Consider the following 25149-nt stretch of genomic DNA (forward strand, 5'->3'; position numbering starts at 1 on the left):
ATGCTTTGTGTACCCTTTTTGTACCCTTTGTATACACTTTGCATAACTTGTATCATGTATGTATTCTTGCAATGCCTAATTGTAACATTAGGAATAGGAATGGATTACTAAAGTACAACTATGAAGGGTTGACTTACTTCTCTTATCACTTTATTAACTAATAAAATTACTTTTATAGTTTGGTTTACTTAAAGCAATAAATTTAATTTTGAGTAAAGCATTTACCAGTAAGAATTGAGTAGTACTTTATGATCTTACTTTCACTGAGTTTTTAATCCTTATGTATTTGTGAATAGAAACTAATTATACCAGACTAGAATGCTAGACTATAAACTCCATAAAGGGATGAACATGTCTGTTTTATCAGTCCCCAGAACCTAATATAAGAACATAATGGTTGCTTGATAAATGTTTGTTGAATAAATGAATGAAAATGTCAAGCAACAGTGGGCAGTAAGAAAGTACTACCCAGTCAGGAAAATAGTGACTACTTTAGGTATTTCAAAAAGAAGGGTATTTAAAACAAAGATTTCATTATAAAAATTATTGGACAGGTTGGAGAAGCAAAAGGAGGAGGGTGATGGTACCCAGAGAGTTATAACTGCAGGAAGCTATTCCTCTTTACCCCCGCACCACCCAGAGCTGGAGGAATAAAAGACGGGAATGTAGGATTGCCTGGAACCTGTAAATCCACACTGATCACTGGCAATGCTGGAGCTCTACCTTTGAAAAAGTAATATTTCTGATTAGTTATAATGTATGCATTGTATGTATATATTGTACAGTGCAACTTTAAATTCTGGTGTAATGTTCATTGGACATAGCGATGTGTATAGAATGTGATTCTCTTGTGCTGCTTGTGCATTTTGCTATTTCATATGTTTAGGGATTGCAGTCTTTTGATTTATTCCTTTGTAGGCTGGGAAGTGTCTTATTAGTATAAAAAACTTGCATTTATTCAAGTACCTACTCAGTACTTAAATGCCAGGCACTGTGTTAAGTATTAGGATTATAAAAATTAATTTTTAGAGTGCAAGTTGTAATATATAAGTAAATTTACCTGACTTAACATTCACATCTTCATGTAAATATATTCAGACCATGTATGTGAGGTGTTTAAGCTTGTATAGAAATTTTTGACTTAACAGTTTTGACCTGCCTGTTTACTTTGAAATAGCCCTAGTTCTTCCTATCAAGTTATATTGTTCTTTAAAAAGGGGGAGGGAGCATAGCTGCATATCTGACACAGTCTACTGACTGTTAGGCAGTGCCACTCAGAGGCCATCTGAAATATGGTAAGTGTATTTCTCAGCAGATTAGAGAAAAGGTGATTTGTCAGAAATAGGTTAATTTAATAAAATGCATATTCTGAGAAGACAAAATCATGTCTGTGGGTGGCTAATAGCTTACAAAGCTTAAATATACACTGCTTCTGAGCTTATGGATATATTGACTAGGGCTTGGAAAACATGAGCACAAGATCATTCAAAAATCATAGATTCTGGTCTCCTCTTTGAACTATTCCATGTTCAAACTGTTCCACACTCTATGCTTTGGTACAGATTATAGGGGCCTATGATGTAGCCCCCCCCCCACCCCCGCCATTGCTATGAGCATAGAAGAGATGCCAAACCAATATCTACAAAACCTTCAGAGAACAATGGCACCTATATGGTGATGCCACAGGAATCCTTATAAGTTCAAATTAAGGAGAAAGAAAAGTAGGCTTTTTTTGTTCAGAGTCATAGCAACCAATATATGACATTCATTGGAAGAAATATTGCCTTTCCTAGAAAAAGCAGTGTATCTTCCCATTTCTTCCTTCCCCTCCTCCTCCATATTTTACTCCTTTATCTTTTCTATGGAATTAATATTATTGAACAAAGATGGCTGATTAATGACAAATGCAGTAAAAAATCTGTCCAATTTTCAGTCCTATGTGCAAATACCCAATTCAAGCCACTGTTCCATTTACCAAGGTTATATATTAAAAGGTTAAAATGGTTTTTAAACGTGTTTTTCACTTGGCATTATGAAAAGGAGGCATGAGACCTGTCTCTCTCCTGCCTTGCATGAACCCTGTGTCCTGTGACTGCCACATACTCATTTAGCATGTAGACGTTACCTTGAAAATCATTAGATTCTTTTTATCCCTAGTATACTCCACTGAATTCTAAGCTTTTTCATGGAGGAGAGTCTGATCCTGTGCCAGACCAGTTTGTATCCTTTTTGCCTTATACGTAGAAGATGATTGGTAAATTGACTCTTCTTTCTCCCACATCCAATCAGCAGCTAAGGCTGTTGCTTTTACTTGTAAATATAGTTTTTAGCCAGCCATCCTACTTCTCTATTTGAATTGTCACTGATGGTGTTGGGTCTCTAATCATTTCTCCTATTTGAGTTCTTTGTTTTTTGTCTTAACCCTCTCCAATCTGTCCTCCATATAGCTTCCAGAGCGTGCTTTCAAAAGTGAAAATCTGGGTGTGTCACTCTGCTTTAAAACCTTTTGGAAGCTCTCTGTTGCGTTAGAATAAGATTTAGACTCTCTTACTTTGAGTACGAGGTCCCCTGCAAAATTTGTTCTCTTCCTACCCCTCTGTCATCATCTCTCAACATTTCCCCCATCACTTCACACTCGTAACCATTTTCAGTGGCTTACTGTCCCTTGAGTGGGCCTTGTAACCTTTTGTCTCCATACACCTCATCCCCTAGAACACCTAGCTCTCTCCCGCTCAGTGCATTTGCCTCCCTCCACCCCACACACCCACCTACACACACACATCCACCCTCACCCCATAATCAAATACTTTTACCTGGATAGCTTCTTTTGAGGCTCAACTCTGGTGTCACCTCCTCTAGGAAGTACTCCCTGTCATTCTTCTGATCTTCACCCAAGCAGGTTAGGCACCTACTGCGGAAGCCCAAGGGGTACCCTGTACCTCCATCATATCACACTAAGGACTTATCACACTATGTTGCATTAATCTGTTTTTGAATCTTTCTTTCTCAGTAGAATGTGAGGTCTTTGAAGGCAGGTCCTGATCCTCTGTGCTTCTGTATTTCTGCCATTTAACAAACACCATGCACACAGTTGGCAGGCAATAAATGTTTGTTCAAATAAATTGAATGGTTTTTTGGCTTGTCTTCTAGTCCATTCCTTGCCTTAAGGCAAGCAAATGCCTAAACATTCAAGATAGTTGTTTGTCTGGGCCAAATAGCTTACTTTACAGAAGTGGCCAACTTGGCAGATTTGGTGATACCAGGAAAGAGTTCTGGGAAGTACCTCACAAAGTCAGTCTATTCAGAGGGAAAAATTGGTGTTATCTTAAAGAGTTGCAGCAGTGACTCTGTTTTATTGTGTTTGCTGTCATTTACATATCCCAAGTTTATTATACGTATATCAAGGACCAAAGGAAGCTGGAAAACATTTTTGTCTTAAAAAGCCTATACATAATTTACCTCATTAATTTCTTTTTTTAATTGAATTTTTAAAAATGTATTGATTGATTGATTTTGGCTGCGCTGGGTCTTCGTTGCGGTGCGTGGGCTCTTCATTGCAGTGTCCAGGCTTCTCTAGTTGCGAGCTTCTCTAGTTGCAGCTTGCAGGCTCTAGAGCGCGCGGACTCAGTAGTTGCGGCGTGCGAGCTTAGTCACGGTATGTGGGATCTTAGTTCCCCAGCCAGGGATCGAACCTGGGCTCTCTGCATTGGGAGCGTGGAGTCTTAACCACTGGACCACGAGGGAAGTCCCCTACGTCATTAATTTCTTGAATACAAAATCCAAAGTACAGACATTAGTTATCCTTAAATTTGATTTTTTTGCTATCCGTCGATTTGGTCTTCTGAAGCACCAACTACAGTTCCTTATATAGTCTGGGTACTACATAGATTATTTGCTGAATTGATATAACAAGCTTGTTCATCTATGTCCAAGTTGTGACAATAAGTTGTAAAATATGCCATAAAAATCTAGTAAGATTATAGAGCACATAACATTTGCCGAACTACCCAAAATGGCCACCTTAAAATATTCTATGGTGCATCTTTGCCTGATCTAATGTGTTCAACTTATATAAGGGAATTAGATCATTTTCAGGTTCCTTCTTAATCTAAAATTTTTAGTTTCTATAATTATTTTCTGCCTCTTACCATTTACTCCTAGCTACTTGAATAATGGCTCTTTTTCAAAGCCTTATTCTCAAGAACAATATAGAGCCATCCCTTATGTAGAAATGTATAGTTTATTATGTCTATAATGCTATCTTCCTGTCTAGGGAAACTTCCCAGCACTAACTATATCATTGCACTCACTCACAAACATTTTAGTTCAATGAAACAATTTTGTTTTTTAGTGCACAGTATGCAGAGAGGCAGAATAGTGTGATGGTTAAAGCTCAGATTCTAGAATCAGATATACCTGGATTTGAGTCTTAGATCAGCCCTTACTAGTTACATAATCTTAAAGAAGTTACTTATCTTCCCTGAACTTTAGTTTCTCCAAGGAAATGGGAATGATAATTGTATCCACCTCATGCTGTTGTATTATATGAGACGGTGCTTGCAAAGCAGCACTTAGGAGAGTACCTGGCCTTGTGTGCACACGCTTAACAAATGTTAGTGAATTTTTTTTGTGCCAAGCACATGGGAAATAGCACTAATTCAGACAGATATAGGCCCTGCCCTTATAGGCAGTTAAGCAGTTAATTACAGTGAAGAGTGATGAGTTTTTGAGGAAATGATTGAGGAAATACAGAGTTGTTTGTGGAAGTCTTAGGAAGACTAAATACAACCTAGAGGTCAGAGAATGCCCTTTTGAGCAAGTAATATTGAAGCTGAGGCTGATGAGGTGAGAAGGTAGACTCATCTAAAATAAAGGTATTTATGAGAGAAATCATACTTTAGTGAAATTTTGAGGTATCAGAAAGATTCCAGAATATGTCCTCTCAAGAACATTAAGGGTCCACTCTTACGGGTATTAGTACTGAATGAACTAGAAGTGAAATGTGAAGTCTAGAAAAAGCAAGAACCCTCAGCAGTTAGGAACTAATATTTATTTGATGACATTATACTAGGTACTTAGCTAAAGAAGCAGGGACAATATAAAGAAGATGATGATGATTCTAATGTTTATATAGGTCAATTTATTTAATCCTCTTAATAACATTTTGAAGTGGGAATTATGTGCCCTCATTTGTAAGAACACTGAGGCATCAAGAGGATAAGGAACTTGCCTGATGTTATGCCTAGTAAGTGAATGAGTTGGGATTCAACCCGTGGCAGAATTAATCCATAGGCCGTGCTAACAGCTTCTAAACAGTAAGATGTAGTTTGTGTCTAATTCACATACCATAAAATTCACCCCTTTAAAGTATACAGTTCAGTGGGTTTTAGTATATTAACAAGGTTATGCAATCATCGCCACTATCTAATTCCATAACATCATCACCCCAAAAAAGAAAGCCCATACCCATTAGTAGTCACACCCATTTTCTCCTCCCCCAGCCCCTGGCAACCACTAATCTACTTCTATCTTTACAGATTTGCTGATAGAATTAATTTTTTTGTATTGACCTTATATTGTGAGACCTTGTTAAACTCACTTATTATTTTTAGAGCTTTTTTGTATGTTCCTCTGGATTTTCTACATATATGTTCAAGTTGTCTGAGAAACTGAATATACAAATAGACAATAGCCAGCCCATATATAACAACAGAACAATGACCTACAACCTCTGCAGCAACCAGTTTAGGAAGCCAATCTACTACCTCTGAGGCAGTCAACCCAGAATGATCAGAAGTTGATCAGTGACTGCCAGCTTCAGTGTTTTCTGATCCTGCTTCTAACTCAGGACCCACCAGAAAGAGATGAGTACGCTACTCAAGCCATCGCATAAGACGCCGACTCCTGCTTAACCTACCCTTGCTTCCCCACGCCAATAGCCCCCAAACAGTGCACACTTGAGGCCTTCTCTTTCTTTCATTATAAAGCTCACCCATCCCTCCGCCAAACGCAACTGTTGGTGGCTGACTATCTGCTGTAGCACACTCTGAACAAATAACCTCTGTCCTTTAAAAAAAAAAAAGACACCATTTGTGCCATAACGAACAAAATCTAAAACATCATTTCTGCCTGTCTTTCTCAAATCCCTACCTCTCCCTGTCCCTGCTGAAAAGGCCTCCTCGTGTTGTATGCCTTTTTAATGTTTACACGTGGATGTCCTCAGAAATGTGGACTCTTTAGGATCTTTACATTTCTTTCCCATAAGATAACTGTACTTCCCCATAATGGGAGGATATGGACTTGCATTCTGACTTAAAGCTAAAACCTTTTTCAGACTTCAGACTAAAAGCTGTGTAAATATGAATTGATCACCAAATTTCTCTTCAAATGAACTTCATTATTCCTTGTAAAGAGAAAGAGATTCATATATGCCTTTTTATAAAGAAATAAGATTCTGTAATGGTCTGGTGTTCTCCAGACTTAATGTGTCTTCTGAGTTTTGTTTGCCTTGAATAAGCAGACTTTTAAACATTTTAGTTCACCTTTAGTAAAGGTCTTATCTTATTCTCACTAGCTAAAAGTGGTAGCACAGAGCACCTCTAATTCAGTTACAATTCAGTGGGGCAGCATTAACTCTTCAGTAAACATTTGATCATATTTGATTTAGCAAAATCAGGAAGAAAGACCAGATATTCTGCCTTTCACACTGTTCTCTATATAAGAAGGTCTTGTTTGCAGCATCTTAATGGGGAACAAAAGCTCTGCATTGTTAAGCAGTTTTCATCCATGATCAAAGTATAAATTAACACAATCATCTTGAAGTCCAGAATCTGAAAGGCTGCTCATTTTTACCTTCTTCCTTGCCATATTTTGTATCGGATAGTCCCTTAAGTAACAGATTTAGTGTGTATTTTGTCTCCTCTGTTTTCCCTGTATACTTTAGATGCTAGAGAACAGGAGGAGCTAAACCGGAGTGCAGACTCCAGATAATCCATCTGAGAAAACATTGCCTATCACTAGTTATTTCCCCCCTTTCATTTCCTCCGGACTAAATTAAGCAGACCCAGTGCTTCCTAGCAGGATCATTTTCTAAAATCAACTGTAACTGATTTTCCTAGTGCCCTATCACAAGGTTTTTAACCTAGCTACTTCTTGGGAAAAAATCTTGCAGTAAATATCCTATCATGGGCACAAGTGGGAAAGGCATACTCTGAAGACTTTGAAGCAGTATCATGCTACAGTTGGAAGGCTTTACTGGATTTCACTGACATCCAGGAAGGAAAGGGTTTTGAAAGCCTGCCACAGTCCAAAGAAGTATTGAAGGCCAATTGGGACTGGAGCTCCAGGGGGAGCCCATCCTGGGCCACCTGGAGTCTCTTCTAACCCTGGTCCCACATTCCCTCCCTCCTCACCCAAGGCTTGCTTCCCTCCTGCTGTGTGCACATTTCTTCCCATTTCCTGACAGTCTCAAGAACTGCACCACCAGTTAAAAGAACTACTCATATTTCAGTCCCTTAGAATCTAGTTAGCTCTCATTTCCTTTTTTATTTACTTGTGATAGTCAAACTTGGCATTCCTTTGCATTCTCTGAGTCTGGATTACTTCAAGCTTTTTGAATTTTTTTAGTTGCAAGTGAATGCTAATATAAGAGCTCAGAATCCCCCCTCTAATGCTAAGACTAATAACTTCACCTTGTCTTCACAATAACATTGAGCTAAATACAATGTGGTAGTCTAGATGTGATCCTGGAACAGGAAAAGGTCATTAGTAGAAAAACTAGGGGAAATCCAAATAAGGCCATAGCTTAATTAATAGTATAGTTTTAATTTAATCTCTTAGTTTTGACAAATGTACCATGGTTTTGTATGATGTTAATATGAGAGAAGGCTCAATTAAAGCATATAGGAATCCTCTACTGTACTTGTAACTCTTCAATCTAAAATTATTTCAAAATAAAATATTCTTTGAAATTTTAAAATAATATCAAGTCCAAGATTTTACAAAATTGGGATATTTAGTGATAAGTGTGCCAAAAGTCACGTACATTCCTATAGCCACACACCAGATTTCCCCCACAGCTTTCTTGGTGTAGACCCATTATACCCTTGGAAGTCAGATAAACCTAGGCTCAATCCCTGGCTCCACCACTTGCTAGCTGTAAAAATTTAAGCAAGTAACTGACTCCTCTAAGACTATTTTTCTTTAATGGGATGATGATGAGGTACCAGTTTTTCGGGCTTAGATAAGATAACAGCCTAGGGCCTGCCACATAGTAATTCCTTGAATTGTCACTTTCAGCCCTCCAGGATGGCACTTGGAGAAAATTGCTCTCCCGCTCCCTTCTTAAGGGCATAAAAGGGTCTGGGTCACTACAGGGCATAAAAGGGTCTGGGTCACTACTTCCCTTGAGAATAAGGGGTGGTGGTGGGGGAAGAATGCCAAGATGACTAAGGCAGAACATAAGCAAAGATGACTCGCAAAGGCCTTGCAGTTGGCCTTCACATCCCTGGCCCCTCCTCTCTGGGCTTGTCCCCTTCAGGCAGGCCTAACACCAGGGCCTGCCTTGGCTTATCAGCCACAGTTTCTAGCTTACCTGTATCCTTGCCTTGACTTTCCCAGGCACATGAGTGTTTCTAAGCCTTTTCTTTCTCATTATGGATTGATGGCTTTTCTTTCCTCTTAAGAGAATTTCTGATGTTAGAGCCCAGAAACTAGACTGTACTTTTATATTCAACAGCTATTTATTGAATACCTACTTTTTGCTGGACCTATAGAAACATAAGCCCAGCTGTCAAAGAGCTCACAGTCTACCTTGTGGTTAAATAAATAATCAGTATGATCCAGTTTACAATTAAATAATAGAAAAATCAGTCAAGAAGTGCCAGTGTCACAATGGAGCAGGAACAGAGGGCTCTAGGACCACTCCTCTCCGTTTCCTTGCCATCTCAGTGGACGAGAGCCTCGAGCTCTATGGTCCTGCTCCCTGGGAGCTGCTGGACCTAAAGGAGTTTGACCTTGTTACTGATCCTTGTCCGTATCACTCCCTTGCCCAAAACAGGTTCTCCTTGGTCTCATGGTCCTGAGTTTCTTTTGCCTCCCAACTTGAAAGCACCTGGGAGAGTTAAGATGCAGCAACAAGGGAAACAGGGAACTGCTGTGGTAAGACTCCTCAAGCTCTGCGGTGAAGCAGCGGGTAGCCTGGAAGTTGGGAATGGTGGGAGAATAAAGGAGTTGCACAAGGAACTTCATATGTAGGTCCTTGACCTTGAATCCTTTTTTTGTCTTTTAGTTTGATAGCATGATAACTCAGAAAACTGTTCACATTGACACCCATTATATCCTGAAGAACTAGTCCTCTATGTGCGTACAACTCTTTGTACATCCCCTTATTATAGTGCTTATCTCACAGTGTTGCATTTGTCTATGTTAAGTCTGTCTCTCACTGTAGCTATGAGTGCTGGGTCTGGCCCAGTGCCTGTCACTTGGCAGCTTTGTGGAGCGTGAAGATGAGGGAAGATCAAAATGACTTTATTGTGAGTTTTGTTGGATTGCAGTAATAAACTCTGTACACTAATCTTTGGTCATCTGTCTCATAACAGCTTAAAGAGAAGGAATGAGAGCACTCAGGTCTGTGTCCTGCTTTCGTCCTTCAGTTCCTGCACCACCCCCTCTCACTCACCCTGCCCTCATCTCACTTAGTCCAAACAGGTCAAACATGGCACAATTCAGCTCCCTCAGGGAGAGCCTTCCAAAGGGTCCATGTTCTGATTAGCATCACAAAGGACTTCTTCCTCTCATCTTGAGAAAGCTTTTCCAGCCTCTCTCAGCCCCACTTACCTTATTACCTAACCCTTCAAACTGTGGGTTATGATTTTGCTCTTTTTGGCACCACAGTCCCACAAATTTACAATTTCCTTGTGATATTCTTGACTCCAGAAACTGCTTCTTTCAAGTGTGAGTGTCTACAGCTGAAAAACTGAGCCACACCTTTATGTAGATTATGGGAACGTGAAGAAGCTGACATTAGAAGGCTTAGAAGAGAAAAATCATGTAACAGAAGAAGGAATATCAGTTCATTATACTTGCTTCTTTTAAGCTGACCATAACAGGTGAAGATAGTAGTTGAGTAGAGATGATGTCATTTAAGTGGTAGGAAAGTTTTCATTATGGGAAAAACAACCGTAAAAAAATTCACTCTAGAATCTTCTCATCTCTATAAATTGGGCTACTGAGTTCTAAATTTATGAACTTGCCAAAACCTACTTGTATTATCTCTAAACAGGTCTTAAGGTGCCACCAGATGCTCCAAACAAATCTAGCCTAGCCTATCCTGCTAATGAACATGCAAACAGTTTTCCCCATCTGCCACCTCTGTCTAAAAGGCTAGGAAGGCCTTCCTCTCTGATCACAAAGAATGTAATTACTGTCTATAGAGAAGTCAAGTACAAAGGCCATCAGCCTTTTCAGGCCACCAAAGATTAACAGCTGCCTCTCCTTTAATTGGGAGAGGTAATAACAGTTACTCTAGTTAATAATTGAATGGATTCCTAGGCCATGTAATTCAGATTGAAGCTGTCATTTTTTGCTGGCCTTTAGCTAAGCTGGGTTATTATAATGGAGCCTCTAATCCTATTAGTCAGTTGTCAGTCTCACAGTGGGAGAGAGCAAAGGAAGGGAGAGCTATTAAGGTGTTATGTCTGGTACACAAGTAGAGCCACATATTTCCTCTTCAGAGGTATTTTTTTCTTGCTCAAATCAGAATGATAAAGCTCTTTATGAAAGTTCTAATTTCGTAATTTCTGTCTGAACGCAGAGTATTTGGAAAAGGGGTAACAGAAAAAAGGAAAAATATCTAGTTCACCTTTCTAGATGAGGTACTTTCAATCAGTTAACAAACTTTGCTTGGTATCTGCAGTATGTGCATCCTGTGCTTGACCACGATTGAGAACGCAGAGGTAGGAGAGCTTAGGCTTCACAGTGTAGCACATGAACACAGAAAGCTCTGGGATAAAGTCAAAAGTGATAAGGGCCATAAGAGAAATACAGTTAAATACAAAGACCTTTTGACTTTAGTTGAGGGGATCAGGAAAGACTTTATGAATGATTTGATCTGGGTCTTAAAGGATTGAGAGATAGCATTTGAACATTACAAATTGAGAAGGGGGCAGGTTGGATGGAGAGTATAATTATGGTTAAGCATTTTTAGCATACTTGCTTTTTCCTAGACACTGAGAGGGATAGGGACAAGTATATGACCATGTATTTGAGGAGCATCCAGCCTCACTGTGGCATCCAGGAATATAAAGAGAGCAGTGTATAGGAAGTACCACGTGATTGGCACAATAAGCTAGTGTGGTGGGAATAGAGAGGAAGAGGAAATGAGAGGCTCTCTACGTCCTTTAAGTCTACCTGGATTACTGTGTGAAAGTGATCTCCATTTGCATAAAGAGTATTTAATGCCACATGCTTAAGAAGGTGTTTTTTCCCCCTTGATTTTAACATTTGGGCAACTAATCATTGAGCCAGTTTGAGTTTCCCTTTCTGTCCCCCTGAGGTGAAAAAGGCATAGGCTATCAGAGGATTGTCCCATCTGCCTTTATGTACAGAGAGAGGGAAGAGCGGTTCATTTGCGCTGTGTTAGGAAATAGGATCCAGTGGGAGGTGGTTCTCCTTGTTAAGCTCACGGGCCCCTATAACTGTGTTAAACTGTCATATCTCACAGGACATTTTTGCTGTTTGAGAGAAATCTTTTCATTTGTTCATCCTTTTGTTCAGTCACTCATCCATCAAGTATTTACCATTTCTGTTCTGTGTCATCACTGGGGCTGCAGAGATGAATCAGCTGCCACTCTTGAGGAGCTTGCAAACAGAGAGAAATGGGGCCCTGAGGTAGGGCAGAGATGATGGCATGGATAGGAGTTGATGTGGGGCATGAAGAAGAAGTTAGGATACTGAACAGTGTTCCCATTTGGCCATGCTCTGTGGAAGAGAATCCAAAAATGGCTTGTTGGATCTGTAATACCGAAGTGCACATGACCAAAACCGTCCTTGATTTCTCTGGGGAGAAATTTGTGAGTTTTTTAATTTCACAGTTGGTTTTGCTTTTTTTGCTTTAGTTCCCTGAAAAGGTGCAAATGATAAATTAGAACTTCAATTTTCAAAAATAGTTTAATAAAAATTTGGCTTTGAATGGCCTATCTTCCTGTAATTGGCTTTTTTTTTTTCCTGCTTAATGTCTGTTAGAGCCCATGTTTTAAGTTTTTCAAGAGGTCATATCCATGTTGTTGGCACTGCATGAAAGGCTTTGAGTTTATTTTGTTTTGTTTTTAAGGCATAGATGTGTACATTAAGATGGTCTGCTTTCACTCAGTCCTTTTCCCCTACACTTTTGCAATGTTGACCCAGTTCTCTCGTTGTGGAACGGTCTATGAGAACAGCAGTGGTGCTGTTTTGTTTCTCTGTGGACAGATTGCTTCAGTTGGTGCATCTGCTTGGCTTAGGGTATGACATAACTTTGAGTTGAGAAATATCAAAATACAAAGGCTTAACAATGAAACGGAGTACAAGTGGAGAATTTAGTTTCTTGGTGGCTATTAAGGAGGCTCAAGGTGAACATGTCTTTCCGTCTCGAAAGACTGAATTTTGTTCTTTGGTCATGAAGCTCAATCCCAATGAAAAACTATTCCACTAGGCACATGCAGTAACAGGAACTGTATCCTGGGATCATACCAGAGCAATTGACTGTCTGTGTTTTCACAGTTAAAATCCTGTTAAAATACCTTTGTGAGCCTTCTTTTTCAAAACTGTTGATGAAGTATTTTCTGAACAACCGCTGATGAAACGTTTTCTGAGTACATTCCCCTCTGCTAAGTGTTGGGGATGTGGTGATGAAGAAGACATGGTCCCTGACTGCAGGAAGCTCTGAGTTTAGTGGGGATACAAAGATGAAAAGCTAGAGGATCATCCCTTCTAGGAAGATCAGTATATGCCAAAGCACAGAGGCATGAAACAGCATGGGCCACATGGGGAATCTGGTTGAGAGAGAGGCAGGAGCATGGCAGGGAAGGAGGCTGTTAGAGAGGGATCAGATTCTGAAGAATTGTGCTAAAGAGTTTGGGCCTTATTCTGTAGACAGTGAGGAAGCAGTCATTCAAATGTTTCACCCACAGAGTGGCATGATCACATTTACTCTTGAGAATATTATCTTCATTGCATATAAAGGCATCCAGAGCAGGGCTACTCAAAAGAGAGTCCACAGGCCAGTGCCAGGCTACTGTCACTAGAATACGGTGAGATAAGTACACAAATCAAGAGTAATTTTATGTCTTTCATCTAATATTTTAAAATGTGGGCTCAAACTTAGTATACCTTTTTTCCCTCATTTGTTTAGTATTTAATTTGTATTATATTTCACAAAACTATTGGTCACAATGGAGTGAAAATATTAAAAACAAAGAAACAAACAAAAACACCTGACTTTTATCTTAGAGTGTTTGGGAAGCACTGCTCTAGAGAATGGTGTGCTGCGAAGTAAGTTTGGATCCAGAGATACTAGTTAGGAGGTTGCTGCAGTGCCTCAAGCAACAGACCATGAAAGCCTGAACTGACATGGTAAGAATAGACATGGATAGAAAAGGCAAAAGTTAAGGGCCATAACAGGAGATGACTAATCAGAACTTGGAGGCTGAATCAGTGTGAAAGCTGAGGAAGAAGAAAGAGTCTAGAAGGGCAAATGTTCTTTTAAGAGTCTGCTGAAAGTTGGACCCTTGCTCTATGCATTATTATGAGCTTTTCCATCCCTGTTTTACAGAGATGTTTCACTTATTTTTAATGTGGTTATTTTCTCATATTATTAAATATTTTATCTATAATTCCTATTTGAGTATAGAAGAAAGGATATGTACATATGTGTTTACTTCCCTATCTTGACTCAGAGCCCCTCTGCCATTTCCCCTGGGCTAAAGATGCTTCCGTGATACCCTAGGCCTGGCTCTGGTAAAACTGCTGGTAGGATAACCAATCACTACCAAATTAAATATTCATACGTACTATATGATCTCATTTATATGAAATTCTACAGTGGACAAAACTAACCTATGGTACCATAAATCAAATCAGTGGTTGCATCAGGGAGGAGGGATTGACTGTGAAAGGGGCATGAGGGGACTTTCTAGGGTAATGGAAATGTTCAGGTCTTAGTAGGTACTCATCAAATTTAACTGAATGGTACCCTTAAGATCTGAGCCCTTCACCCTATTGTAAAGTATACCTCAAATTTAAAAAAAAAAAAAAAAGCCAATAAACAAAACGTGTTCAACCCCATCATTATCAGGGAAGGACAAATAAAATCCTCAATTAAATGTGAGTATACAGGGACTTCCCTGGTGGTCCAGTGGTTAAGATATGGCCTGCCAATGTAGGGGACACGGGTTCAATCCCTAGTCTGGGAAGATCCCACATGCCATGCAGTAAAGTAAGCCCATGTGCCACAACTATTGAGGCCGTGCTCTAGAGCCGGCGAGCTGCAACTACTGAGCCCGTGTGCCACAACTACTGAAGCCCACACACTCTGGAGCCTGCACGCTGCAACTGCTGAGCCCACACGCTGCAACTACTGAAGCCCGTGCACTCTAGGGCCCGTGGGCCACAACTGCTGAGCCCGTGTGCTACAACTACTGAAGCCCACGTGCCTAGAGCCCGTGCTCTGCAACAAGAGAAGCCACCACAATGAGAAGCCCGTGCACCACAACGAAGAGTAGCCCCAGGGCTCGAACCCATGTCCCCTGCATTGGCAGGCGGATTCTTAACCACTGCACCACCATGGAAGCCTCACTGCATCCCCGCTGCAACTAGAGAAGGCCCGCATGCAGCAACGAAGACAACACAGCCAAAAGAAATGGCTAGTATACACCCATTAGAATGACTAAAGTTTAAAAAAAAAAAAAACTTGATAAAGGCAAGTTTTGGTGTCAGTGTAGAGTAACTGAAATCATCACGGCACTGCACTGTGTACAAAAATTGTTCTGAATATTTTAGAAAGCTGTCTGGCTATAACTAATAACACTGAACCTACGCACACTCTGTGACCCAGCAGTTCTGCTTTTAAGCATATACTCAACTGCATGTCACATGTGCCCAAATACATATACAAAAATGTTGAAAACAGCATTGTCCAGAGTTTCGAAGTGGAAACAACCCAAATGTTAATCAGCGGTGAAACATTTAAATAAGTTGAGGTATGTAATCAGACAAAGGAGTACTATACAGCAAGGAAAATGAATTAAATACTGCTACAGGCAACAATATGGATGAATTTAGGGGAAAAAATAAGCAAGAAAAGTTAGATATTATAGAATATATGAAGTGTGATTCTATTTTTATAGAACTGAAAAGAAAACAAAAGGATTCTGTGATTTTAAAAGTCAGGAGAGCCTTTACATTGGGGAAAGATGGAGAGATAATGAGTAGGATGGGCAACAGGGGTATTATGGCATGTTATAGAGCTTTATTTTTTAATTTTGGAGTTATTACAATGTGTTTTCAGTTTACCATAGCTCATCCAGCTATATAGTTATGATTAGTGCAGTTTTATCTGTGTATGCTATGTACTAATACAAAGTTGTTACTATTTTCTAATTATATTGACATCCTAGCATAAGAAGAAAGAATGGTAACAGCATTATGGTTTTAAATAAATTACTGAGCACCTAGGTTTTCAATTTTCTGATTGTTAGTTTTATTGCAAGGAAATATTTTTTCATTAATGACAAAATAAATTGTTAATTTTTAATCTTAAAAGTGTGAGGTCTTGTCTAGGATTCATGATGAACTTCTTATAGTCTCAGACTGTATTTTATTGTGCACAAAGAATGAGTAAATGAATGATTAAGATATTATACTACCAAACTCCAGACATGTACTGGAGCCAATAATTGATAGTCCACATCAAGCAGGCAGAGCATTGTGCTTTGAACATCAGAAGAATCAGGAAAACATGTTTGACAGAGCCTGTGAATAACTCATATCTCTCCCCCAAGTACCCCCCCCAAAAAAGCCCCTCAGTATTTCAAAGACATTTCAAGGCTTAATGAACTGTAGAATACTATTAAAAGAAATATAAGGGGGTATTGTAATAGAGGGGTTGAATATTAGTTTGCTAGGGCTGCCATAACAAAGTACCACAGACTGGGTGGCTTAAATAGCAGAAATTTCTTTTCTCAGAGTTCTGGAGGCTGAAGTCCAGGGTGAAAGTGTTAGGAGGTTTGGTTTTTTTCTGAGGCCTCTCTCCTTGGTTTGTAATTGGCCACCTTCTTGCTGTGTACGGCCTTTTTCTCTGTGCATGTGCATTCCTGGAGTCTCTTCTTTTCTTATAAGGACAACAGTCATATTAGATTAAGGCCTCACCCTAACAGCCTCATTTTAACTTAATCACCTCTTTAAATTCCCTATCCTCAAATACAGTTACATTCTGAGGTACTAGGGGTTGGGACTTCAACATAAGAATTCAGTGGAGGGCGGGGACACAATTCAGCCTATAGCAGGTTGCTCTCCTGTTATTTCACATATTTGATGTAGTGATTCTGTGTATGCTTAAAAACTCTTCCCTCCCCATGCCAGAGGAATGCAAAGAACTTATATATCCTTCCCACAAGAATTGTATACAATTGAGAAGTTGTGAAGAAAAATCATAGGTTGAGTTCTAAAATGGTTACTTAATATTCTCCCTAAAGTAGGTGAAGTGGCTTTTTAAATTTTTTAATTTTTATTTATTTATTTAGTTTTAGCTATTATCATTATCATAGACTTTTTTTTTTTAACATCTTTTTTGGAGTATAATTGCTTTACAATAGTGTGTCAGTTTCTGCAGTATAACAAAGTGAATCAGCTATATGTATACATATATCGCCATATCCCCTCCCTCTTGTGTCTCCCTACCACCCTCCCTATCCCACCACTCTAGGTGGTCACAAAGCACCGAGCTGATCTCCCTGTGCTACACGGCTGCTTCCCACTAGCTAGCTATTTTACATTTGGTAGTTTATATATGTCCATGCACTCTCACTTAGTCCCAGCTTACCTTTCCCCCTCCCCTAGTCCTCAAGTCCATTCTCTACGTCTGCGCCTTTACTCCTGTCCTGCCCCTAGGTTCTTCAGAACCAATTTTTTTTTTTTTTTTTTTTTAGATTCTATATATACGTGTTAGCATATGGTATTTGTTTTTCTCTTTCTGACTTACTTCACTCTATGACAGACGCTAGGTCCATCCCCCTCACTACAAATAACTCAATTTCGTTTCTTTTTATGGCGGAATAATATTCCATTGTATATATGTGCCACATCTTCTTTATCCATTCATCTGTTGATGGATACTTAGGTTGCTTCCATGTCCTGGCTTCTGTGAATAGACCTGCAATGAACATTGTGGTACATGACTCTTTTTGAATTATGGTTTTCTCAGGGTATATGCCCAGTAGTGGGATTGCTAGGTCATATGGTAGTTCTGTTTTTAGTTTTTTGAGGAACCTCCATACTGTTCTCCATAGTGGCTGTATCAATTTACATTCCCACCAAGAGTGCAAGAGTGTTCCCTTTTCTCCACACTCTCTCCAGCATTTATTTTTCGTAGATTTTTTGCTGGTGGCCATTCTGACTGGTGTGAGGTGATACCTCATTGGAGTTTTGATTTGCATTTATCTAATGATTAGGGATGTTGAGCATCCTTTCATGTGTTTGTTGGCAGTCTGTATATCTTCTTTGGAGAAATGTCTATTTAGGTATCCTACCCATTTTTGGATTGGGTTGTTTGTTTTTTTGGTATTGAGCTGCATGAGCTGCTTGTAAATTTTGGAGGTTAATCCTTTGTCAGCTGCTTCATTTGGAAATATTTTCTCCCATTCTCAGGGCTGTCTTTTCATCTTGTTTATGTTTTCCTTTGCTGTGCAAAAGCTTTTAAGTTTCATTAGTTCCCATTTGTTTATTTTGGTTTTTATTTCCATTTCTCTAGGAGGTGGGTCAAAAAAGATCTTGCTATGATTTATGTCATAGTGTTCTGCCTATGTTTTCCTCTAAGAGTTTGATGGTGTCTGGCCTTCCATTTAGGTCTTTAATCCATTTTGAGTTTATTTTTGTGTATGGTGTTAGGGAGTGTTCTAATTTCATTCTTTTACATGTAGCAGTCCAGTTTTCCCAACACCACTTATTGAAGAGGGTGTCTTTTCTTCATTGTATATTCTTGTCTCTTTTATCAAAGATAAGGTGACCACATGTGCGTGGGTTTATCTCTGAGCTTTCTATCCTGTTCCATTGATCTATTTCTATTTTTGTGCCAGTAGCATACTGTCTTGATTAGTGTAGCTTTGTAGTATAGTCTGAAGTCCTCGAACCTGATTCCTCCAGCTCCATTTTCTTTCTCAAGATTGCTTTGGCTATTCAGGGTCTTTTGTGTTTCCATACAAATGGTGAAATTTTTTGTTCTAGTTCTGTGAAAAATGCCATTGGTAGTTTGATAGGGATTGCATTGAATCTGTAGATTACTTTGGGTAGTACAGTCATTTTCACAATGTTGATTCTTCCAATCCAAGAACATGGTATATCTCTCCATCTGTTTGTATCATATTTAACTTCTTTCATCAATGTCTTATAGTTTTCTGCATACAGGTGTTTTGTCTCCTTAGGTAAGTTTATTCCTAGGTATTTTATTCTTTTGTTGCAGTGGTAAATGGGAGTGTTTCCTTAATTTCTCTTTCAGATTTTTCATCGTTAGTGTATAGGAATGCAAGAGATTTCTGTGCATTAATTTTGTATCCTGCTACTTTACCAAATTCATTGATTAGCTCTAGTAGTTTTCTGGTAGCATCTTTAGGATTCTCTATGTATAGTATCATGTCATCTGCAAACAGTGACAGCTTTACTTCTTCTTTTCCAGTTGGGATTCCTTTTATTTCTTCTTCTTCTCTGATTGCTGTGGCTAAAACTTCCAAAACTATGTTGAATAATAGTGGTGAGTGTGGACAACCTTGTCTTGTTCCTGATCTTAGAGGAAATGGTTTCAGTTTTTCATCATTGAGAGCGATGTTGGCTGTGGGTTTGTCATATATGGCCTTTATTATGTTGACGTAAGTTCCCTCTATGCCTACTTTCCAGAGGATTTTTATCATAAATGGGTGTTGAATTTTGTTGAAAGCTTTTTCTGCATCTGTTGAGGTGATCATATGGTTTTTCTCCTTCAAATTGTTAATATGGTTTATCACATTGATTGATTTGCGTATATTGAAGAATCCTTGCATTCCTGGGATAAACCCCACTTGATCATGGTGTATGATCGTTTTAATGTGCTGTTGGGTTCTGTTTGCTAGTATTTTGTTGAGGATTTTTGCATCTATGTTCATCAGTGATATTGGCCTGTAGTTTTCTTTCTTTGTGACATCTTTGTCTGGTTTTGGTATCAGGGTGATGGTGGCCTCGTAGAATGAGTTTGGGAGTGTTCCTCCCTGTACTCTATGTTGGGAGAGTTTGAGGAAGATAGGTGTTAGCTCTTCTGTCAGTATTTGATAGAAGTCACCTCTGAAGCCATCTGGTACTGGCCTTTTGTTTGTCAGAAGATTTTTAATCACAGTTTCAATTTCAGTGCTTGTGATTGGTCTGTTTATATTTTCTATTTCTTCCTGGTTCAGTCTTGGAAGGTTGTGCTTTTCTAAGAATTTGTCCATTTCTTCCAGGTTGTCCATTTTATTGACACATAGTTGCTTGTAGTAATCTCTCATGATCCTTTGTATTTCTGCAGTGTCAGTTGTTACTTCTTTTTCATTTCTAATTCTGTTGATTTGAGTCTTCTCCCTTTTTTTCTTGATGAGTCTGGCTAATAGTTTATCAATTTTGTTTATCTTCTCAAAGAACCAGCTTTTAGTTTTATTGATCTTTGCTATTGTTTCCTTCATTTCTTTTTCACTTATTTCTGATCTGATCTTTATGATTTCTTTCCTTCTGCTAACTTTGGGGGTTTTTTGTTCTTCTTTCTCTAATTGCTTTAGGTATCAGCATAGGTTGTTTATTTGTGATGTTTCTTGTTTCTTGAGGTAGGATTGTATTGCTATACACTTCCCTCTTAGAACTGCTTTTGCTGCATCCCATAGGTTTTGGGTCTTCATTTTTTCATTGTCATTTGTTTTTAGGTATTTTTTGATTTCCTCTTTGATTTCTTCAGTGATCTGTTGGTTATTTAGTAGTGTATTATTTAGCCTCCACGTGTTTGTATTTTTTAGATTTTTTCCTGTAATTGATATCTAGTCTCATAGCGTTGTGGTTGGAAAAGATACTTGATACAATTTCAATTTTCTTAAATTTACCAAGGCTTGATTTGTAACCCAAGATATGATCTATCCTGGAGAATGTTCCACGAGCACTTGAGAAGAAAGTGGATTCTGTTATTTTTGGATGGAATGTCCTATAAATATCAATTAAGTCCATCCTGTTTAATGTATCATTTTAAAGCTTCTGTTTCCTTATTTATTTTCATTTTGGATGATCTGTCCGTTGGTGAAAGTGGGGTGTTAAAGTCCCCTACTATGATTGTGTTACGATTGATTTCCCCTTTTATGGCTGTTAGCATTTGCCTTGTGTATTGAGGTGCTCCTGTGTTGGGTGCATAAATATTTACAATTGTTCTATCCTCTTCTTGGATTGATCCCTTGATCATTATGTAGTGTCCTTTTTTGTCTCTTGTAATAGTCTTTATTTTAAAGTCTATTTTGTCTGATATGAGAATTGCTAGTCCAGCTTTCTTTTGATTTCCATTTGCATGGAATGTCTTTGTCCATCCCCTCACTTTCAGTCTGTATGTGTCCCTAGGTCTGAAGTGGGTCTCTTGTAGACAGCATATATACAGGTCTTGTTTTTGTATCCATTCAGCCAGTCTATTTCTTTTGGTTGGAGCATTTAATCCATTTACATTTTAGGGAGTTATCAATATGTATGTTCCTATTACCATTTTCTTAATTGTTTTGGGTTTCTTATTTTATGTCTTTTCCTTCCCTTGTGTTTCCTGCCTAGAGAAGTTCCTTTAGCATTTGTTGTAAAGCTGGTTTGATGGTGCTGAATTCTCTTAGCTTTTGCTTGTCTCTAAAGGTTTTAATTTCTCCGTCGAATCTGAATGAGATCCTTGCTGGGCAGAGTAATCTTGGTTGTAAGTTCTTCCGTTTCATCACTTTAAATATGTCGTGCCACTCCCTTCTGGCTTGTAGAGTTTCTGTTGAAAGATCAGCTGTTAACCTTATGGGGGTTCCCTTGTATGTTATTTGTTGCTTTTCCCTTGCTGCTTTTAATATTTGTTCTTTGTATTTAATTTTTGATAGTTTGATTAATATGTGTCTTGGCATGTTTTTCCTTGGATTTATCCTGTATGGGCCTCTCTGCACTTCCTGGACTTGATTGACTATTTCCTTTCCCATATTAGGGAAATTTTCAACTATAATCTCTTCAATATTTTCTCAGTCCCTTTTTTTCTTCTCTTCTTCTTCTGGGACCCCTATAATTCCAATGTTGGTGCGTTTAATGTTGTCCCAGAGGTCTGTGAGACTGTCCTCAATTCTTTTCATTCTTTTTTCCTTATTCTGCTATGGTTAGTTATTTCCACTATTTTATTTTCCAGGTCACTTATCCATTCTTCTACCTCAGTTATTCGGCTATTGCTTCCTTCTAGAGAATTTTTTGTGTGTTTTTGAAGTTAGTTCTTTTATTTATTTATTTATTTATTTATGGCTGTGTTCGGTCTTTGTTTCTGTGCGTGGGCTTTCTCTAGTTGTGGCAAGCGGGGGCCACTCTTCATCACGGTGCACGGGCCTCTCACTATCGCGGCCTCTCTTGTTGCGGAGCACAGGCTCCAGACGCGCAGGCTCAGTAATTGTGGCTCACGGGCCCAGCTGCTCCGCAGCATGTGGGATCTTCCTGGACCAGGGCTCGAACCCATGTCCCCTGCATTGGCAGGCAGATTCTCAACCACTGCGCCACCAGGGAAGCCCTGGAGAATTTTTAATTTCATTTATTGTGTTGTTCATCGTTGTTTGTTTGCTCTTTAGTTCTTCTAGGTCCTTGTTAAACATTTCTTGTATTTTCTCCATTCTATTTCCAAGATTTTGCATCATCTTTACTATCATTACTCTGAATTCTTTTTCAGGTAGACTGCCTATTTCCTCTTCATTTGTTTGGTCTAGTGGGTTTTTATCTTGCTCCTTCATCTGCTGTGTGTTTTTCTGTCTTCTCATTTTGCTTATCTTACTGTGTTTGGGGTCTCCTTTTCGCAGTCTGCAGGTCCATAGTTCCCGTTGTTTTTGGTGTCTGCCCCCAGTGGGTAAGGTTGGTTCAGTGAGTTGTGTAGGCTTCCTGGTGGTGTGGACTGGTGCCTGTGTTCTGGTGGATGTTGCTGGGTCTTGTCTTTCTGGTGGGCAGGACCGCGTCTGGTGGTGTGTTTTGGGGTGTCTGTGACCTTATGATATTAGGCAACCTCTCTGCTAATGGGTGGGTTTGTGTTCCTGTCTTGCTAGTTGTTTGGCATAGGGTGTCCAGCACTGTAGCTTGCTGGTCGTTGAGTGGACCTGGGTCTTCGCATTGAGATGGAGATCTCTGGGAGAGCTTTCGCTGTTTGATATTACATGGAGTCAGGAGGTCTCTGGTGGACCAATGTCCTGAACTGGGCTCTCCTACCTCTGAGGCTCAGGCCTGACACCTGGCCAGAGAACCAAGACCCTGTCAGTCACACGGCTCAGAAGAAAAGGGAGAAAGGGAGGGAGGGAGGGAGGAAAATAAAGTTATTAAAATAAGAAATAAAATAAAATTATTAAATATTTAAAAAATTAAAAAGTAATTAAGAAAAAATAAATAAAAGAAAGAAGAAAGCAACCAAACCAAAAAACAATTCCACCAATGATAACAAGCTCTAAATACTACACTAAAAAAAAAAAAAAAAAGAAGAAACTGACAGGCAGAACCCTAGGACAAATGGTAAAAGCAAAGTTATACAGACAAAATCACACAAAGAAGCATACACATACACACTCACAAAAAGAGAAAACAGAAAAAATATATATATACCTATATATAAAAAAAAAGGAAGAGAGCAACCAAATCAATAAACAAACCTACCAATGATAATAAACTCTAAATACTAAACTAAGATAAACATAAAACCAGAAACAAATTAGATGCAGAAAGGAAACCCCAAGTCTGCAGTTGCTCCCGAAGTCCACCTCCTCAAATTTGGGATGATTCCTTCTCTATTCAGGTATTCCAGAGATGCAGGGTACATCAAGTTCATTGTGGAGATTTAATCTGCTGCTCCTGAGGCTGCTGGGAGAAGTTTCCCTTTCTCCTCTTTGTTCGCACAGCTCCTAGGGTTCAGCTTTGGATTTGGCCCTGCCTCTTGTGTGTAGGTCGCCTGAGGGCATCTGTTCTTCACTCAGACAGGATGGGGTTAAAGTAGCAGCTGATTAGGGGGCTCTGGCTCACTCAGGCCAGTGGGAGGGAGTGGTACAGAATGCAGGGCGAGCCTGCGGCGGCAGAGGCCAGCATAACGTTGCAACAGCCTGAGCCAGTGCCATGTGTTCTCCCGGGGAAGTTGTCCCTGGATCACGGGACCCTGGCATTGGCGGGCTGCACAGGCTCCCAGGAGGGGAGGTGTGGATAGTGACCTGTGCTTGCACACAGGCTTCTTGGTGGCTGCAGCAGCAGCCTTAGCGTTACATGCCCGTCTCTGGTCCACGCTGATAGCCGCGGCTCACGCCCATCTCTGGAGCTCAGTTAGGCGGTGCTGTCTCCTCGTGCACCCCGAAACAATGGTCTCTTGCCTCTCAGGCAGTTCTAGACTTTTTCCCGGACTCCCTCCCGGCTAGCTGTGGTGCACTAGCCCCCTTCAGGCTGTGTTCACGCAGCCAACCCCAGTCCTCTCCCTGGGGTCTGACCTCCGAAGCCCGAGCCGCAGGTCCCAGCCCCCACCTGTCCCAGTGGGTGAGCAGACGAGCCTCTCAGGCTGGTGAGTGCTGGTCGTTACCAATCCTCTGTGCGGGAATCTCTCCATTTTGCCCTCCACACCCCTGTAGCTGCGCTCTCCTCCATGGCTCAGAAGCTTCCCCCCCCCCCGCCAACCCCCATCTCTGCCAGTGAAGGGGCTTCCTAGTGTGTGGAAACTTTTCCCCCTTCACAGCTCCCTCCCAGAGGTGCAGGTCCTGTCCCTATTCTTTTGTCTCTGTTTTTTCTTTTTTCTTTTGCCCTACCCAGGTACGTGGGGAGTGTCTTGCCTTTTGGGGGGGTCTGAGGTCTTCTGCCAGCGTTCAGTAGGTGTTCTATAGGAGCAGTTCCACGTGCAGATGTATTTCTGATGTATTTGTGGGGAGGAGCGTGGTCTCCACGTCTTACTCCTCCGCCATCTTGAAGGTCTCCACTTTTTTAAAAAAAGGTATACCTAACTGGTTAGATATTAGATTATCTTCTATTACTGAAGAAAAAAGTTCTAGCAAAGGAAATCTTTGTGGAAGTCAGTTTGTCTTGTTAAGTGGTAATTAACATTACAAAATGATCCAGTTTTTTTAAAGTGTTGCTAAAAACTTCTGTATGAAATGATTTTTTCCTATGCTTGGAGTGCTTCGTCCCTTTCCCTTTTCTTTTGCCTGTCTCAAAACCTCAACTTTCTCAGAAAAGCCTATGCTGACCCTTTCCCCAATATACAGTTGATTCCCCCACTGTTCTCATAGAGCACCTTTCCTTTTTCTTCAGAGTACTTATTATAATTGAAATTGTTTTATTTATATTTATTTGATTAATGTTGGTCTCATCCACTAAATTTTAAGCTTCATGGGGGACAGCAAGTATGATTTTTTGTTCACCACTTTTGACCTATAGTTCCCAGCACTGAGTAAGCATTCAATAAGTGTTTGTAGAATAATTGAACCAACAGAATATTTCACACTACAACTAAATATTTCATTTGGTTATAATTTTATGCCTGGGAAATGGGGCTAATTTCTTTTTGTATTTCTGTTTAGAATGTGGCAGATCAGATTGCATTTCAAGTTGCTGGTGGATTAACAGCCCTTGAACACATTCTTCAAGTAGTGGTCCCAGTCACAAATGTGAACACAGTTTCACGAATTCCTCCTAAGT

General features: G+C 39.7%; 1 protein-coding gene across 6 annotated transcripts in view; it reads left to right on the forward strand.

Annotated features, from left to right (window-relative positions):
* SCAPER (S-phase cyclin A associated protein in the ER) overlaps positions 1–25149 on the forward strand; it is a 489933-nt gene that overhangs the window by 311234 nt on the left and 153550 nt on the right. For all 6 annotated transcript variants that reach the window (XM_068556227.1, XM_068556251.1, XM_068556256.1 and 3 more), the window contains one exon: positions 25032–25147. In XM_068556227.1, the coding sequence (XP_068412328.1) occupies positions 25032–25147 (116 nt within the window). The remainder of the gene's footprint in view (positions 1–25031; positions 25148–25149) is intronic.

This window comes from Eschrichtius robustus, chromosome 1, assembly GCF_028021215.1.
Source record: "Eschrichtius robustus isolate mEscRob2 chromosome 1, mEscRob2.pri, whole genome shotgun sequence".
Lineage (NCBI taxonomy): Eukaryota > Metazoa > Chordata > Mammalia > Artiodactyla > Eschrichtiidae > Eschrichtius > Eschrichtius robustus.